The sequence below is a fragment of the Zootoca vivipara genome, chromosome 6 (genome assembly GCF_965207765.1).
Source record: "Zootoca vivipara chromosome 6, rZooViv2.hap1.1, whole genome shotgun sequence".
In the NCBI taxonomy this organism is placed as follows: domain Eukaryota; kingdom Metazoa; phylum Chordata; class Lepidosauria; order Squamata; family Lacertidae; genus Zootoca; species Zootoca vivipara.
Genome location: NC_142589.1, coordinates 90,935,531 through 90,953,255, shown reverse-complemented (window position 1 = coordinate 90,953,255; position 17,725 = coordinate 90,935,531). Strand labels below are relative to the sequence as shown.

The 17,725-nt window shown below is 48.1% G+C and overlaps 2 protein-coding genes across 3 annotated transcripts in view; one reads left to right on the top strand and one right to left on the bottom strand.

Annotated features, from left to right (window-relative positions):
- Positions 1-1,257: 1,257 nt before the first annotated feature.
- Positions 1,258-2,718, bottom strand: MRPL34 (mitochondrial ribosomal protein L34). Its single transcript, XM_035121145.3, has 2 exons — positions 2,672-2,718; positions 1,258-1,827 (listed from the first exon to the last, which is right to left on the bottom strand). Exons 1-2 carry the CDS (start codon positions 2,692-2,694, stop codon positions 1,533-1,535), a joined length of 318 nt encoding a protein of 105 aa, XP_034977036.1. The 5' UTR covers positions 2,695-2,718; the 3' UTR covers positions 1,258-1,532.
- A 1,615-nt stretch (positions 2,719-4,333) lies between these two features.
- Positions 4,334-17,725, top strand: part of ELL (elongation factor for RNA polymerase II) — a 53,353-nt gene continuing 39,961 nt past the window's right edge. Inside the window, exon 1 of one of the 2 annotated variants that reach the window (XM_060275345.2) lies at positions 4,334-4,655. In XM_060275345.2, coding sequence (XP_060131328.2) covers positions 4,431-4,655 — 225 coding nt within the window. In that variant the 5' untranslated portion in view covers positions 4,334-4,430. The remainder of the gene's footprint in view (positions 4,656-17,725) is intronic. The other variant, XM_060275346.2, reaches the window with a different exon arrangement.

The window sequence follows — 17,725 nt, the reverse complement described above, 5'->3', positions numbered from 1 at the left end:
AAGACTCTGGTCCCAAACCTCTGCTGCCTTGAGGGATATATTTGGGAGAAGAAAAGGCTCAGGAGTAAACCCTGCACAAATCCAGAGTGGAATCCCTAAGGCGATTAGATGGCGCCTCATATGCCTCCTTTCAGCAATTTCTGCAGCCAAATGCCTTGCTCTGCTTCTCTTTGGACGCCCATCAGTGAGGCTGAGAGGGGGGCCTTTTTGTCTGGGCAGCCCAGGACCTGCAGACACATGGCCCAGGCTTCCACCGTGGGGGGAGGTCACTTTGATGCCATTTGGCTTCACCCCCGAGGTGCGCTCCGTTGCCTCTCGAGACTGACAGATGCCAGCGACAGCAGCAAATGTTCCTATGCTGTGACTTAATAACCATTTATTCTGTTCTGGGAGGGGTGGGGAAAGGACACCTGTGGCCTTCCAGATGTTGCTGGACTCCATCCCCTTTTGTCCTCTGACCTTGGAGCTGTTGGGAATTGGGAGTCCCACAGCATATTGAGGTCTGCACTGTTTCTGTCATGTCCTGGATGGATGGAGAGGAATACTGGGAGGAAGCAGCTGGGGAACCACCAAGAGAAGAAGGCTTAGAGCCCAGGGAGTGGTGGTGGGAGAACGATGAGTGGTCAGAAGGAGAAGACTAGGAGGAGGTGGTGTCGGAAGCTGAAAGGGTAACAGGGTTTGGTGAGTTGAGAGAGCCCATAGCAGAGAGAAGTCTAGAAACAGAGGCAGAAGCAGAGGAAGGCCAAAAATCAGTGATGAGGCGGCTGCTGAAGGCTCCAGGGGGTCTCCCCCCCCCTTACTGTGACCAGCTGCCCTCCCTACTGGTTTCCCAGAACCTGTGGAGGTATGAAGAGGGTGGTTCGGAGACAGACAAGGCATGGAGTCTCAGATTGCTTGGGAAGGTGGAGACTTAGGGAGCTATGGGGAGGCAGAGACCTTCAGTCCTCACAACTGGGGCAAGATCTGCTGGGATTCTGTGATTACTAGGCCTGTGCTGTTTCGTTTATTCGAATAAAGAGTTAACTTAGTGGGCACCTCACAAGATTGCTTGCCTCCTCCCAATACCCACCCGACATTTTCTTTAGATTCTAGGGGGCTACAAACGTGCCACATCTCTCCTCTATTCACTACCTACCGCTTCACCTTTCTCTCTGCCTCCATTTGCTATATATATATATATATATATATATATATATATATATATATATATATATATATATATGTTATGTGTGTTGCAGTCATAATCGTAAGCCATAATGGATTTACTGCCTTTTATTTATTTGCTTTGCAGAAAGGCAGGAAATAAATCTCAATTCCTGAACAGCAATGACACCTACAAAAGTTATAGGTTTTGATTCAGTTGACAAATCCCTGTAGAAAAATCCTTGGCTTCCAATCCAGGCAAGGACCAACACAGACATTGCAGAAATGGAAGACCTTCTGTTCCAGTTTGTGGTGTGCAGGACTCTTTAGCGCCTTATAGCAAAACGGACCAGTGGCCGGTTTGATGCTTCTGACGCAGGTTTTTTTTTTTAATGGGACAGAGACTTCCTGCCTTTCAGCATCCGTCGGAGGATCACCTCTATGCCACTGGGAGTGCGGATACGCTTGATCCAGCCGTGCTTGTGTTTCCTCTTGATGTTTGAGGGTTGGTACTCATTGCCGCGGGCTTTCGTCCGGATCTGCTGGCATCCCCATGGCGTCACCAGCTGAGGGAAACTCCGGCAGGCAGCTGCTGGCTCTGGAGACAGCGGCATGAAGAAAAGGGAACTGATCCCACGGCGGAAAAGCGTAGCAGCCGAAATCCTCTGCATGAGGAGGAGAGATCTGAGGGTGGAGTGGGGGAGAAAGAAAAGAGAACTTTTTGCTTCGTTTATTCAAGTTTCATTACGATAAACATTTCTCTTTTTGTGTGTGTTTATATTTTTATAAGCGTATAAGTTTTGATGAGGACGTTCAGGAGGTCTCAGTAGAAAGGCTTAGACCTCTCCTCTCCAGGCAACAAATGCACTCTGTACATGCTCAGAAAGTACACTGTCTGCAGGGGGAAGGAAACACTTGTCCTATAAGGCTGCTCTAACAACAAGAGACAACCTGCACATGCTCAGAGGCATGCTCACAAATGAACTGGGGGAAAGGGAAGAAAGCCTGCCCCCATGCATCTTATTATTGAAGTACTGTAATATTATTATTACTACTGTACTACTATTATTATTAAAGTCATATTGCAGGACAAGAGGCACTCACTTGCATGCTCAAAGGCTCTGATGTTCACAGGTATTTTGTGTATGCTCTGTTGCAGGCACCCCCAATCGGCCCTCCAGATGTTTTGAGACTACAACTCCCATCATCCCTAGCTAACAGGACCAGTGGCCAGGGATGATGGAAATTGTAGTCCCAAAACATCTGGAGGGCCGAGTTTGGGGATGCCTGCTCTGGTGCATATTCGCACTCTGGAAGTGGAAGGAAAACGCCCTGCACAAGGAACACCATGTCTTGTCACATGGCTTTAATAGATAAGGTGCACTCTGTGCGTGGTCAGGGGCTTCAACCACCAGGGGCAATTCTGCGCATGCTCAGAAGCTTCAATCACTGTGCATGCTCAGAGGCTCCCCCGCCAGCACAATTCAGGCCTCCCCCTCTCACACTGCTGTTCCGGCCGAGCCCTTACCTGCCTCCTGCCAAGCTGAACATGTTATCCTCCTCCCTTGCCCCGTCCTCTCTCCAGAAACGGAAGCGCTCCTTGACCCATGACGTAGCACCAATCAAAATCGAAAGATTCGACCGGAAAAGGCGGAGGCGTCTGCCGCTTTGCTTCTCGGGTAGCGTAGTTTTCGCTGCGAAAGCGGATGCGCGCTTCTCGGCTCCGAACAATAGAGGGCGGCATCTCGCTGACGTCGGAGGGGTACCGGTAGGAAAGAATCAAAACACATTTGCCCCGCCCCGTGACGTAATACGTAGGCGTCATTTGAATTGCCCCGCCCCCTCGACTACAGTACAGTATTATGAGTTTGGTCTGTGACGCGCCTAGCAACAATAAGGCGGCGGGGGGAGAGTTACCCAACATTCTTTGTGCGCCTTATTTATTTGTTTGTTTGTTTGTTTATTTATTTATCCATCTATCTATCTATCTATCTATCCTTCCTTCCTTCGAGAGATACACATAACAGGGTGCTATTGATAGCATGAATTATGCAATTATTTGGAAAAAATGATAGAGACGCGGTTCAGTATTGGCGCTTGCGCAGTGCGCACCAAAGCGAACCGAATGAGGTTTTTTGGCCCTCTCAAGCTGCCGTACATGTAGTCTTTCTCCACCTCTTTCTGAGAAATTAGATTTCTATACTGTATAAAACTTTGTTAAAGCATATACATGCCACTAAACACATAAGTACAACCGTGTGATTTATCAATGTTAGGGAAAATCTGGGTGTGAGGCAGTATAGAATTTTTTTTCCCAAAGAAAGATAAATAAAATAATTACACAACATGCAAATAGAGTTTATAACCACATGAAATATAAATTGGGGACGGGGGCGGTTGTTGCATCCAGAGTAGAGGTAGACCCATTGAAAAATCACTGGGCACGGCTAACGTAAGTCCATTAATTTCAACATGCTTACTCTTTGTATATACAGTAGCTTAACTAGGAAAAAACGAATGATTTAGAAATATAAGTCCGTATTTTAAAAAGAAAGAAACAATAAAAAGACAATATATACTGTATATAAAAAGAACGATAAATTACACAACATGATGCTCTACGGCTAAATGTACGTCCTATAATGTATATAGGTGTTTATGCTAAATTAACTTGTTAATCAAATCTGTATCCAACGTTAGCCATAGGGGGGGAAAGGCCCTGTGGAATGAATGGATTCGACTGGTTCAGCCCCCTCCTCATTTTTAATCCTCGCAACAACCGTGTGAAGCGGGTTGTTTATTAATATACATATACAGTATACATATACATATAAATGTGTCCTCGGAGAGCAGAAGGTGCGGTATAAATGCAGTAATAATAATAATAATAATAATAATAATAATAATAATAATAATATATTTATACCCCGCCCATCTGGCTGGGTTTCCCCAGCCACTCTGGGCGGCTTCCAGCAAAATATTAAAATGCAATAATTCATCAATATTTAGTATTAGATATTATTTATAATTATCATCGTGATCGTCATTATTTATTGATTATTATTATTATTTATCACCGTTGTAGAAGATAGCATGCCCTCCTCACCCTTAGTTGGATAGAGAGAGGGGGAGGGGGGAGAAAAGGGGAGAAACCCAGACTACCCTTCCCGGCGTGCTTCGCGGCTGCGCGATGATGTCACCGGGGCGGAGCGAGCGTCGGAGGGCGCCGTGCGAGGGTCAGGAGCAGGGCGTGGAAGGCGTGGAAGGCGGCACCGCATAATATAGGCATGAGGGGGCGTGGCCGGGCGCCTGTGCCTCCGCCGCCGCCGCCGCCACCACCTCCTCCTCCTCCTCCTCCTCCCTCGGCGGAGGTTCCCAAGATGGCGGCGCTGGCGGAGGGGGGCTACGCGCTGTCGTGCGGGCGGCTCGGCCGCGGCACCCGCGTCTCCGTCTTCCACGTCAAGCTCACCGACTCGGCCCTGCGCGCCTTCGAGGCCTACCAGGGGCGCAAGGTGGGTGGTCGCGGGGGTTAGGGGGCGGGGCTTCTGTGGGGGGGGGAGGTGAGGCACGACCCCCCTACATATAAGCCTTAGAGGGGACTCCCCCCCACACACACTCTCCCTCTCCTCGTGTCATTATAATGGACGGGGGAGGAAAAGGCCACCCCCTCATTAATATGGGGAGCACCCCCCCCTTTTTTTAAAAAAACAGAGGATCCCTTTTTTAAAATAGACAGAGTCCCCTTCCTCACTATAATTTGGGGGAGAGGGAAGGGGGATCCCCCCTTCCACACACACATCTCATTAATAGGAGAGACCCCTACCTCATGTATAGTGGGGGACCCCTGTTAAGGTAGGGAAGGAAAGGAAAGGGGGAGCCCCACTTCATCATAATTGGGGGAGAGGGAAGGGGGATCTCCCTCCACACACACTCTTTAATAGGAAAGGAGGACCCCCCACTTCATGTAACCTGGGGGACCCCCATTAAGGTAGGGAAGGGAAGAGGGGACCCCCTCACTTCATCACTAGAAAGTTGCCTCCAACCACCTCGATGTAGGGAGAGGAAAGGAGACCTACTTATCAGTAGAGGGGGGGGCATTGTAATGGGGGGAGGAGGGAAGGAGGACCCTTCCCTCCTTAGAGAAGGGCCTGGCGACAAGACACCCCTATTCGTGTAGGGAGGGAGGACTCTATGGAGATCCTCTTTTCTTACAATGGAGGAAGGAAAAGGGGACAGCCCCCCCACCTTATGAACAGGCAGAGAGGACTCACACTCTTATTAGTAGGGGGGAAGGGGGGGCCTCACATCAATAGATGCCCCTTTTCTTATAATAAGGAGGTGGGAAAGAGGAGAGAAGTAAAGAGGACCCCCTCTGCGGAAAAGAAAGGGGGTTCCCCCTCATTGTTTAGATAGGGAGGGGGCAGTGAACCCCCTTTTAAAAATGGGGTCATCAGAGGTGGGAACCCTCCTTTTTTCATAAATATGGGGGGAAGGAGGAAGATGAGAAGTGGATCTCCCCCCCCCCCCAAACACTATGTAGGCACAAGATCCCCTACACTGAATGACATGGATTCCCGCCCCCCTTCACCTATATTAAGGGCTGGGTTGGAGGGGGTGGTTACAGGATTGGGGAGGCAGATCCTTCCCCCACCCCACAAAAAGGTGAGTCTGAGAAGTGGATTTCATCCCCCTCCCTCTGTCGGCTCTTCCAAAATTAGTCTGAATAAGCATGAAACACCCCCCCCAGCTTTTCATAATGGTGTGGGAAGGGGGGACTGTTGGAGGAAGTGGGTGCCCCATTTTCTCTCCCTCTCCAAAAGGGCCATTTTGTAAGGTGATTTCTTCTTCTCCCCCCCAAAAAAAGTAACTTGGAAAAGGAGGAAGTTGATGGAGGGTGGGGGAAGGTGTGTTGAAATGAGGAAAGACAGAACTCCCCTCCTTCAAAAAAAAAAAAAGAAGAAGAAGAGGCTACTATTGTGAGACGTCCCGTCCCCCCCCCAATGAAAGAGGCCTGGATACAAACAGATCTATGTTTTTATAATTATGAATGGTGGCGATTTGGTTTCTTGGGGGAGATGTGACTGTTATAGGACTAAGGAAACAGAGACAGAACTGCCCCCCGCCCTACTAAGCACCAGCCTCTCAAGATCCACCCCCATAAAAATGGGGACCTGGAAAAAGAAGGGAACCCCCCTCTCCATTTGCATAGTGGTATATGAGGAGCAGGGCTGTGTGATATTAGAGCGGGATGTGGAAAGGCAGATTTAAAACCCCCGCCCCAGTGTCCCAGCAGAAAATTGGGAGGGTGAGCCCATAGACTGGGCATTACCCCCCCCCAAACACTTTATATATACCAGTTTGGGTGGTGAGTTATGGGCCTGACTTTGTATACAAGGAATTCTCTGTTCTTGCCAGAAAAAGCACAGTGAGTCTCTCCCAGAGAGATATTGGGATGGGGGAAGATGAACAAGGCAACCTGCCCCCCCCCTTATAGTACAGTCCTAGGCCTGGCTACTCCAAAGTAACCCCCACAGAGTTCTATGGCTCTTCCTCCAGGAAACCAAGTCTAGCATTGGCAGGCTTTGAGCATCTAATTGCCAACGGGGAAAGTCTTTCGGAGGTGTTTTGTAACAACTGACCCCTCCAACAGTTTAAGAAAGAAGTGCTTTTTCCCAAACCCCAGAGCTCTTTACTTTTAATCTATCATTTGCCACAAATTGCGGCATCCAGTTGAGTAAGCCGCACGAAGAGACCCGTTTCTCGGTGGCAGGAAAATTAGGGTGCGTGCTTGCTGGACTCCTCAGTTTTCCTGCTAAACGGGGGGTGGGGGTGGCACCCCGCTTTCATTGACACGTGGGGCTAGGCTTGGGAAATGAGGGGCCCAGGTGCTCTGTGTGGTGTGCCCCATGCTTAGGGAGAAGTGAGTGGGGGAAGCTTAGAGCTTTGTGTCCTTAGCTATGTTGTATTGCGGGCCTCTGTGTCACACAGGACTCTTACGCTGGATAGTGGAACACAGCAAGCCCCATATTTTCTGCCTCTTTCTCTCCCCCCGGCCCCAAAATCTGGAGTTTTAATGTGAACAGAGAGAGGAAGTCGATACTCCGCATCAGTTAGAGAACCAGTTCACCACCCCACCTAATCTCTCTTTCCCACCTCCAGCCCGAGAGTCCTGTGTAGCCCAGAAGCTTGCATCCTGCCTTTTTGACCCCCGGCCCCTATCCCCAAGCTGTGTGACAGGTTGAGGCCTGTTCAGGTCTTGGCTTTCCAGGCTTTCTCAGGACGGTGGGGGCAGCCAGTCCTCCCCACCCCCCGCAAAAACCCCTTGGCACGGAGCTGCTTGAGTCTGAGTGTTTGTGCTCAACCTAGGGCACCACCCCTGAATTGACTTCAAAGGAGGAGGAGGAGGGAGGGCTTGTCCCTTGCTTGCATCGTGGGGCGAATGACGGGGCAAGTCGGGCTTGTTGGGCGACCTCCTGGTGACGGAGATCCCAGGCTTGGATTTCCTGGAGGGTTGCCAAACAATGCTCCGGATGTGCTCTTGTGACGGATGTGCTCTTGTGACGGCTGGATGAGTGTGTGAGTGTTTTGAAAGATTCCCTGGCCTCTTAAGACGGACTCAAGTTTTTCAGTGAGAAATAAAACGTTTCTGCTCAGCAGTAACTCCTAAAATATCTAATATTCTGTTTTTTTTCTTTTTCTTTTTAAATGGCACATTTCCCCCTGCCCGATCCCGAGGCTGCCTGCCTGCCTGCCTGCCTTCCTTCCCTCCCTCCGAGGTGGGCTGGCAGGAGCCAAGAGAGGCAAACCTGTTTATCATTGGCAACCTCAGCCTCCGGTGAGGGCAATTTGGGACTGCGTCCCGGACTCTATTTTTAACATAGGGTGTTGGTTACTCGGCGAGGGCCTCAGCCGAGGGCAGGAGGAGGGTTTGTGCTAATTACACACTGCATGGTATGGCATGGCATGGCTTCTTCTTCTCAGCAATTCCTTGCTAATGAGTGTTTATCAGCTGCAAGAGAAGGCAGAGTGAGGTTGCAGAAGGGTGCGAAGGGCTGGCGCTTTTCTCTCCAACCCCGGAACGTGACTTGCTTGCCTGTGCGATTTATTTTTCAGTGGGGTGGGTGGGATGCGTGTAGAATGAACAGGCCCGTTTTCGTAACGGGGACAAGTGTATGATCCCACCTCCTCCAGCACACACATCTTAAAATGAAATCGCAGGTAAAGGAAATGGGGTCGTCGTTCTGCTGTTCTCAGCCTGTTTTGAGGCCCCCCTCGGTGGAGCCAGATCGTTGCTTGGGCATCAGCAACCCCAAAGGAAGCAAGACCAGTGTTAGAAATTAGCCAGGAGCCAGGCGCGCTTTGCTACTGGCAAGGGGTCCGATCGCGACCACGTCGCGAGCATAGTTTAAAAACCTCTGCCTTAGTCCATAGTTAGTGCCATTTCCACTGTGTGTGTTTCTCCTTTTTGCTAGTGAATTGTTGCAAAATAGGGTTGTACCGTACGTCCGGAATTCCCCGGACATACCCAGAATAAGGCAGACGGAAGTAGCGCCTGGGCAAAAATCGGCTAAACTAGCTCAAAAACAGCGTTATTTTAGTCCAACCCCCTGGCAAACACATTCTGTGGTAGCGACCATAACTTAGATTAAAGGTGGCGTTGGGCACCTTTTTTCTGAGTTTCTAACGCTGGAAGGGGCTTTATACCCTCTCAAACCTCTGGCCCCACTGGCCCAATATCACAGAGGTTTTGCAGGGTCTCGAATCCCCACCCTTGCTCCTGGGGTTTGAGGAATCGGGCCCGTCTAGCCCAGCACCCTTCCTGTCTTCACAGTGGCCCACCGCGATGCCCACAGTGGGAAGCCCACCAGCAGGATTCAAGAGCAGCAGCAGCCTTCTGCTGCTCTTGTTCGCCACCAAGGTGGACTGGCTCTGTCCATGGAGGCTCCGGTGGAAACCATGGAGAGCTGAGCCAACAGCTGGAAAGGCTGAGCCAACAGCTGGAAAGGCTCCAGCCCAGCGTCCTGTCCTCGCAGGGCCCGGCCAGATGCCCCCAGAGGGAAGTTCGCAAGCAGGCAGAAGGGTCTGTGCTCTGCCAGTGAACTTCGGCCCGTCTCCTGAAAAGCTTGCAGCCTTTTGAAAACAAGGCGGGGGGGGGGGAGGGAGAGGCATCTATTGGAAAACCTGGGCACCTTCCTCTCAACCACAGTGTGTGTTTGACCTTGGGAATCCTGGTTGATCTTGAGGTCTGTAAGGCGGTCTTGCCGTGGCTCTAGATAGAACAACTCTTGTGTCCCCCGGACAGCCTCAGATGCTCTCTTTCATCCTTTACATCAGGTGTTTTTACTCACAGAGTTAAAAACTGGGAGTGATCTACCCCCTTTTGGGGGGGGGGTTCATGTCAAAGCTGTTGAGTTTTTTTAAGGAAGGGAAGCCCTGTTTTGGGGGGGGGGGTTAGATCAAACTTGTTGAGCTTCTTTTAGGAGGGAGGGAGGCCCATTTTTGTTTAGGGCTTCAGTTCAGCTTTTTTTAGGGAGGAGGAAAATTTTGGGTGAGCTTTTTTTAGGGGTGCCAGTGATCTAGCAGTGATCTACCACAGACATCCAGTGATCTACTGGTAGATCACAATCTACCTGTTGGACGTGCCTGCTTTACATCATGACAGAAGGCAGCAACAGTGTTAGAAACCCAGGCGTATAAGCTAATCGCCAAAAGACACCTTAAACAGAGGTTGCGGTTGCCTCAACGGATTGTCTAAGCACTCTTTTTTTGCACCTTAAACCTAGGTTACGGTCGCCACAATGGAATCCCTGGACATCTTTTTTGTGGTGGCATTTATTATTATCATTATCATTATTCATTTTGATTCTATACCGCTTTATATTCTAAAGGAAAAACCCCATAGTGGTTGACAATGCCTAAAATCATCAAATTAGCATCTCCACCTCCATCATTCTGCCCGGACACTGAGGTCCAGCACCGAGGGCCTTCTGACGGTTCCCTCATTGCGAGAAGCCAAGTTGCAGGGAACTAGGCAGAGGGCCTTCTCGGTGGTGGCTCCTGCCCTGTGGAACGCCCTCCCAACAGATGTCAAAAAGGAAAACAACTACCAGACTTTTAGAAGACATCTGAAGGCAGCCCTGTTCAGGGAGGCTTTTAATGTTTAATAGATTGTTGTGTTTTATTCTTCTGTTGGAAGCCGCCCAGAGTGGCTGGGGAGACTCGGCCAGATGGGCGGGGCATAAATAATATATTATTATTATTATTATTATTATTATTATTATTATTATTATTATTATAAATGAAACAATCCAGAACAGAACAAATTTAAACTTTAAGGGAAATATTTCAGATCCTTCTCTAAGCGACATTTTTGCTTCCCCAGTATTGGTTGGCCTACTCGGTTTGTGGAGCTGCCCCATAGCAGAAGGATTATAGGGAGGCAGGATGGTGTAGTGGTTAGAGTGTTGGACCCAGGACCTGGCAGATGAGGGTTCCAAATGTGCGCTCCCGCCGTGAAGCTCACTGGGTGACCTTGGAGTCAGTCACAACCTCTTGCTCTACCTCGCAGGGTCGTTGCAGGGGTGAACTGAGGAGGGGGCTGAACCATGGACTCCTTGGAGAAAGAGGTGGGAGATCAGGGCGACAAATGAGCTCTTCTGCTGGCCAGACAGATGGAGATGTCAGTTGCCAACCTGCTGTCCAGAGATCTCCACGTGGTCTCAAATCGGACCCGTGCCAGTTGCAAAACGCGCCTGGCTAACAACAACCCTGCGAGGCAGGGCCGGCGGAGAGCGAGTGGCCAGGGAACTCCCGTGTCCCACCGCACTCCCCCACGCCAAAAAGCCTGTTGCAACCCACAGCAGGTGGGTTGGTTGTGACATCCCAAAGTGAGTTGGCCTGAGTGGGCCAGGGAGGCATGCCTCTCTTCCTGGGGGTGGCCATCCCAGGATGACTAGCGGCCGGGCGGAGAGGAGATCCGGTTAGGAAATCCCGGCTCCCGATCTTGCTTAGAGAGAGAGAGAGGGAGAGAAACTCCTGAGTCTGAGCTGGGTTCAGGGAAAGGCCACCTTTTGAACGTCCCTGAGACCAGCAGGTATATAGGGCAGGATATAAATTCAATAAATAACAATAACCCACCAAGGGGATGGAACAGACTTACCCTACGAGGAAAGACTGCAGCATTTGTGGGTTGTTGTTTCTCTCTCCCCCCCCCCCAGTTTAGAGAAAACTGAATGACGGGAACATATAAAATAGTGCATGGCATAAAGAAAACGAATAGAGGTCCGTCCCCCCACTCCAAACACTTGAACTCAAGGACATCCAGCGGATTTCTCTGGAGCGTTTTCCTTGCTGGGCATCTTCAGACATTGCCTCACAGAGTCATGGAATTGTTATGTTGGAAGTGAACACAAGGGTCGTTTAGTTCTTCCACTGCAGGAATATGAGGTCAGGCCCCTCTCTTGTCTGCTCCTCTGACGGCTCCCTCAGGTGCAAATTCCTCCTCGTTTTTTTCCATGGGCACTGCCAGGATTGAACCAGGAGCTCTCTGCGTGTGGAGCCCTGTATTTTTAAAAACAAACAAAACAAAAACCCGTATCCCTCGTCCTACTTTGCAGATTCACTCCTCTTAAGTTACTAGTCCACAGTAAAAGGAAAAAAAACTCACTTCCTGCTTGCCCCTTCCCCCCCCCACCTGTTAGTTAATTACTACTCACCGTCAGCTGAAGAGTGACACAACTCTTTCCCTCAGGTTGCCAAAGCTTCCTTCTCTTCGCCCAGCAATCGCTAAAGTCGCCATAGGCGAGCAGGTGCAAGGTTCTGGAAGCTGTGACCAGTTTTCACCTCCAGTTACTTTTGGGCCCCTTCCAGTGCTGTTGGGGGGGGAAGAAGGATGCGTGCATGAAATTCAAGCGTAGCTGGGCTCCCCGTTGACAGCAAGCGTTGCTTTGGGAGGGTGGCACCGATTTGCGGTGGTTCTGGTCCTACTCGAATGGCCGTTTCTAGAGGGTGATGCTTGACCGTGTGGTGCCTTCAATGAGGGGTCTGATTTAATCTCCGTGCCGTTGAACGTCTACATCAGGGGTGGCCAAATCCCAAGAGACTGCGTTCTACTCACACAGTTATTTCAGCTTTTGGGATGAGGTTGGGGGACCAGAATATAAAAAGTATTGCTAGAAAGGAAGGTTGAATCTTGCATTCGAGGGACGCAGAGCCCCCCTCCCTAGCCTCAAAGAGCCCCTCGAATCCAGTCGGAACCTGAGCATGTCTCCCCAAAGCTCTTTGGAATTACTGCCTGCGATTTACCTCTGAAACTAATACAGTTGCTATGGGATTCAGCAGCAAATCAGAAGGCTGTTTTATTATCTCTCCCTTCCTCTCCCCGAGCACACATCGCAGGTGGTGGTTGGGAGAGAGGTAAGCGAAAGATGCGGATATTTTGGGTAGGTAGGGGTTGGTTGGTTGGCAAGCGGGTTGTAAGCTACTTGCTGTGCGTAGAACCCTGGCATTCTTTCCATTTTATTTTGGGGAGCAGTGAGAAGGCTTGGCTTTTAAGGGTTTTCCTGGAAAGTGCTTCTGTCAACTGTGTTTGTCCCGCCAGTTGTGTTTTGCAGCCCTACAGCTACTTCTGACACCCTGTTGCACTAGGGGAGTTGATGCCATGGCAGTGGCCCCTGACCTGGGTGACTTTGCCTGTGTTTGAAATTAGCCAGGTGCCAGGCGCGCTTTTCCTGCTGTGTGTACTGTGTGCATGCAGTCAGGGGCTGAATCCCCACTTAGGTCAGACCCTGACCTCTCCCCGAGTGCCAGTCAAGCACTCCAACCATTGCCCCTCACATGCATGCATACAGCACACCTCAGCAGGACGAACAGAGCAGCTTAAAATGCCCAGGTAAAGTTTCAACCTGTCCTGGGAAGAATCTCCTGTTCCCCTCCTTCGAGAACCTTTCATTTTATTGATGAACTAGGCACCTGCCATATAGGAAAACAAAAAAAGCTCGCTCCTATTGAATCGCAGCACGCAGCACAAAAAAATATGTTGCCTGGTTATAATTAAGCCCTCCAAGCTTTTTATACGGGATATAGCCTGTCCAGATCTTCCTCCCTCCTTTTTCCTTTCCTTTCTTTCTTTTTTCTTTTTGCATTGGGCACAAGGTGGATTTGATTTAAATAAAATCGATTTAAATCACTAGCCAGTAAGACTTGATTTAAATCGTTTTGTTTTGTTTTGTTTTTATAGAAAGTCTCATTCTTGCTGGTATAATCTTAATATTTACAACCAGCTGAAGGTTTCATTTTCAGAATAGCAAATTTTCAGAGTAGTTTTTACGGTTATATCAAAAATTACTGATTTGGTTATACTCGTTAGAAATACATAGACAGATAATTATGAAATTATTGTGAGGTTTAATAAGTTAATAAGTTTACATTTTGACAACTTTTCTGCTGCGCTTTATTGACAGGAGAAAAATAATCATTCCCTTAATAACAATTTAAACAACTTATTTAACTAAAACAAAAACATTATGGTATATGTATACCATGTTTGTTAACTGATGTGGTTAAACAAGTTTTTTTTATAAAATTGATGTTTGTTAACTGATATGGTTAAACAAGTTTTTTATAAAAAAAAACACCTTAGACTGAGTTTTAGCACACATGAAAAACTTAAAACAAATCCTTATTTCCTGATGAATAGCCTTTGGACTGTAATGTAACTTAAATAGAAATAGCCTTTGGTCTCAAAACATCTGGAGGGCCGAGGTTGAGGAAGCCTGGACGATAATGTAACTTAAATAGAAAACTTATCTTTAGAAAGTTTTTTTCTCCAAAAGCATTTTATTTTAAAAATACGATTAAAATTTTTAAAAAATCTGATTTATTTATTTTTTTAGGAAAAATGATTGCTTCATATCCACCCTGATTGGGCAGTTGTTGACTTTTGGGGCTCTTGCTGTTTGTAGGTTTGTGTCTTGTGTATGCATGCGTGTGTGTCGGCCTCCCCCCCCCCTCGTTCTTTCGCAGGCTCTTTCTCGGAATTAGCCTGAAGCTGCAACTCGGTCTGTGCGAATCATGCAATAACAACCCGGCTTTCACAGCTGAGCCTTGTAATAACAAACAGGGAGAGGTGGGGGGAGAAAGTTGAGCAAGGAAGTGGGTTTCTGGTTTCCAAGCTTTCCCGGAGACTTTTGTAAGCGGGAAGGGCCGGCAGGCTGTCGCATTATTGGTGCTGGTGGCGGGGTGTCCCTTCCTGCCTTGGGGGTTTTAAAACCACCGCGTATCACGAACCCAGCGCCATTATGGGGTATGCCTCGGGGCAAAGCAATAGAGCCAAAGAACTGGAGTTGGATGGGATCCAGTTGTCCTCATATTTTGCTCAGGACTTCATGTCCTGAGCATGAAGTCTCAATGCAATTCTGGGCCGCATCAATAGGAGTATAGCGTCTAGATCAAGGGAAGTAATAGTACCACTGTATTCTGCTCTGGTCAGACCTCACCTGGAGTACTGTGTCCAGTTCTGGGCACCACAGTTCAAGAAGGATACTGACAAGCTGGAACGTGTCCAGAGGAGGGCAACCAAAATGGTCAAAGGCCTGGAAACGATGCCTTATGAGGAACGGCTTAGGGAGCTGGGTATGTTTAGCCTGGAGAAGAGAAGGTTAAGGGGTGATATGATAGCCATGTTCAAATATATAAAAGGATGTCATATAGAGGAGGGAGAAAGGTTGTTTTCTCCTGCTCCAGAGAAGCGGACACGGAGCAATGGATTCAAACTACAAGAAAGAAGATTCCACCTAAACATTAGGAAGAACCTCCTGACAGTAAGAGCTGTTCGACAGTGGAATTTGCTGCCAAGAAGTGTGGTGGAGTCTCCTTCTTTGGAGGTCTTTAAGCAGAGGCGTGACAGCCATGTGTCAAGAATGCTTTGATGGTGTTTCCTGCTTGGCAGGGGGTTGGACTGGATGGCCCTTATGGTCTCTTCCAACTCTATGATTCTATGTGGCGCAGTGGTTAAGAGTCTTGGCCAGGGTTTGAATTGCCACTCGCTGGCCATGAAGCTCCCCGGGTGATCTTGGGACACTTGCGAACTCTCGGCCTAGTCTCCCTCACAGGGTTGTTGCGAGAATAAAATGGGGAGGATGGGAACTTTGTACGCCACCTTGAGCTTCCCAGGGCTGGGGAAGGCGGCATATAAATGCAGTAAATGACAAGACTAAGTCTGTAAATGGAGTAAACAAGCAAACCTCCTTGGGTACAGTGTTAGAAACTCAGGTATATAAGCTAGGTGCCAAAAACCTCCTTAAACCAGGGTTCCAGTGGCCAAAACAGAATGCCTGGTTGCCATTTGGGGGGCCAGGTGGCTCGAAAGCCATATTTCTCCACACAACTTGGTTCCTGACATTTCATTCTGATTGTGCAGATAAAATATAACGGGTAGAATTCTGCACGGTGTGTTGCTGGTGTGTGAAAACAGCCAAGATCCAAGAATCCTCAGGCATGCGTCTCCAGATGATGGAAGAGACGTTGGGCAAGTGGCCAATAGCCAGGTGCAAAAGGCGCCTGGCGAATTTTGAACGCCGCTTGGCTGCAGCGTTCGAAATTCCCTGCGCGCGTTTTCCTACTGGCTCAGGGCCAGTTGCGTCTGCTTGGAGATTTCTGTTCGCCAAGGTTGCCGACTTGACATCTACCATCGAGCCAGCTGACTCGTGAGCAGCGGAAGACACCCACCTCGTGCTTCTGGGCTGCTGTGCGAATCACAGACCCCCTTGCTGGGCATCTCGGTCCTCCAAGATTATCACATCAAGGGAACTTAAGCGCAGATACGTTTTAAAAACTTCTCCTTAGCCCGTAGTTAATTCCGTTTCCATTTCCACTGTGTGTTTTCCCTTCTTGCATACTAGGACAAGTGAATTGCTGTAAGAGCGAGCTGCAGTCGAGCGATGAGATCGTAGGATCATAGCGTTGGAAAGGGACCCCATGGGTCATCTATTCCAACCCCCTGGCGAGCAAACATTCCATTGTGCTGACCGCAACCGAGGTTGTTGTTTTTTCTCTCCAAATTTTTTTATTCGTTTTATAATAACACAAATAAAAACAACAAACAAAAACAACACACAAAAATTCTTACCAAATCATAGTTTTTCTTAACCTAGTTGGGTGACTTCCCCAAGTCCCCCCCAACTGAATTTCAATATTTATCAACTTTAGCAGTATCCCATTTTAACAATTGAACATAATCAAAATATTATCAATATAAAAATTAATCAAAATTAAGCACTAGAACATCCTAAAACACTGAACACTAAACATAAATCCTAATTCTACCCTGAAGGCCTATATCAACTTCCATAAGGATTTCAAAATTTTAAGTATTACAATTTCCCCCCCCAAATATAATTTAAATTTCTTCCAATCTTCTTTCACCGTCTCTTCTTCCGCAACCTAGGTTTAAGGTGCCACACAGAGAGACTCGGTATAAACCCCCTACCCACAGCTTAGTCCTGCAGCCAGACAGTGTGCATTCTGTATTCAGACTCGTGGTTTACTCTGTACGTATGCCCAGATTTTGTAAAAAAATGTATGCACCGCTTCGTTGTAAAGAGAAAACGGGGGAAGAAAAGCTCAGGGCAGTTCACAGAGAGAACAAAACAATGAAGCGATCAGTAGAAACAACTCTTTAAAAACACTTGAAAGATAAAATAAGCCATAAACTTGAAAACAGATTAAACCCAACACCTGAATTCTGCATGTCTGGGCAGGCTTGCTTAAACAAAAATGCTTTTTGGCAGGTGCTGAAAAGAGTATGGGCTTCGCCACACTAAAATGCACACTGCATTCATTACCATTGTGGAATGAGCATTATGTGGAACCTCAGAGCAGTTATATGTAAGGCGATATTTGCAAGTGAGCTGGTCCCAAGCTGTTAAGAGCTTTATATACTAAATATATACTGATTTTTAAAACTGTCTTTCGCCATTGGTGGCCAACTTTGTTTTCTGTACCATAGAGAATTAGCTTTCGCCAGTGTTGGAAACTCGGGTATAAAAGCTAAGTGCCAAATGACTCCTTAAACCAGGGTAAGAGTCGCCAAAATGGAATGGCCTAGTTGCCATTCTTGGGCCAGATAGCTTGAAAGCAGTATTTTCCAGTACGACTTTTTGGTTCCTGATTTTTTTTTTCTGATGGTGCTGATAAAATATAATGGATGGAATTCTACAGGAATTCCCCAGGCATGAACCTCAAGATTTTGGAGACACTGGATGCCCTCCTAGCTCCCAGGCATCTTCACTTGGTGGCAAGTGGTCAATACCCAGGCGCAAAATGTGCCTCTTGAGTTTTGAACTTCTAAGAACCAGCAGTCTAAAAGGCTTTTGTACGGTCTGGGCTGCCGCTTGCTTAAACTCTCTCTGGCAACCGGACAGGCACTTGGGTGCTTTCGAGAATTGTCATTGTTTGCAAGCAGGGCCTTAGGTGGTGTGGTATCAACTCAGATACAAGAAAATATATTTAAGATACTACGCTGATGGCATTGGACACCATTACGGTGTAGCTGTGTTAATAAACACAATCTCCTGCAATGATT

Bases quoted from the DNA above. Each gene is read 5' to 3' on its own strand.
- MRPL34 (XM_035121145.3), bottom strand. From the start codon at position 2,694: ATGTTCAGCTTGGCAGGAGGCAG. The intron at 1,828-2,671 runs GTAAGGGCTCGG...CTCCACCCTCAG, and splicing joins TTCAGCTTGGCAGGAGGCAG to ATCTCTCCTCCTCATGCAGA.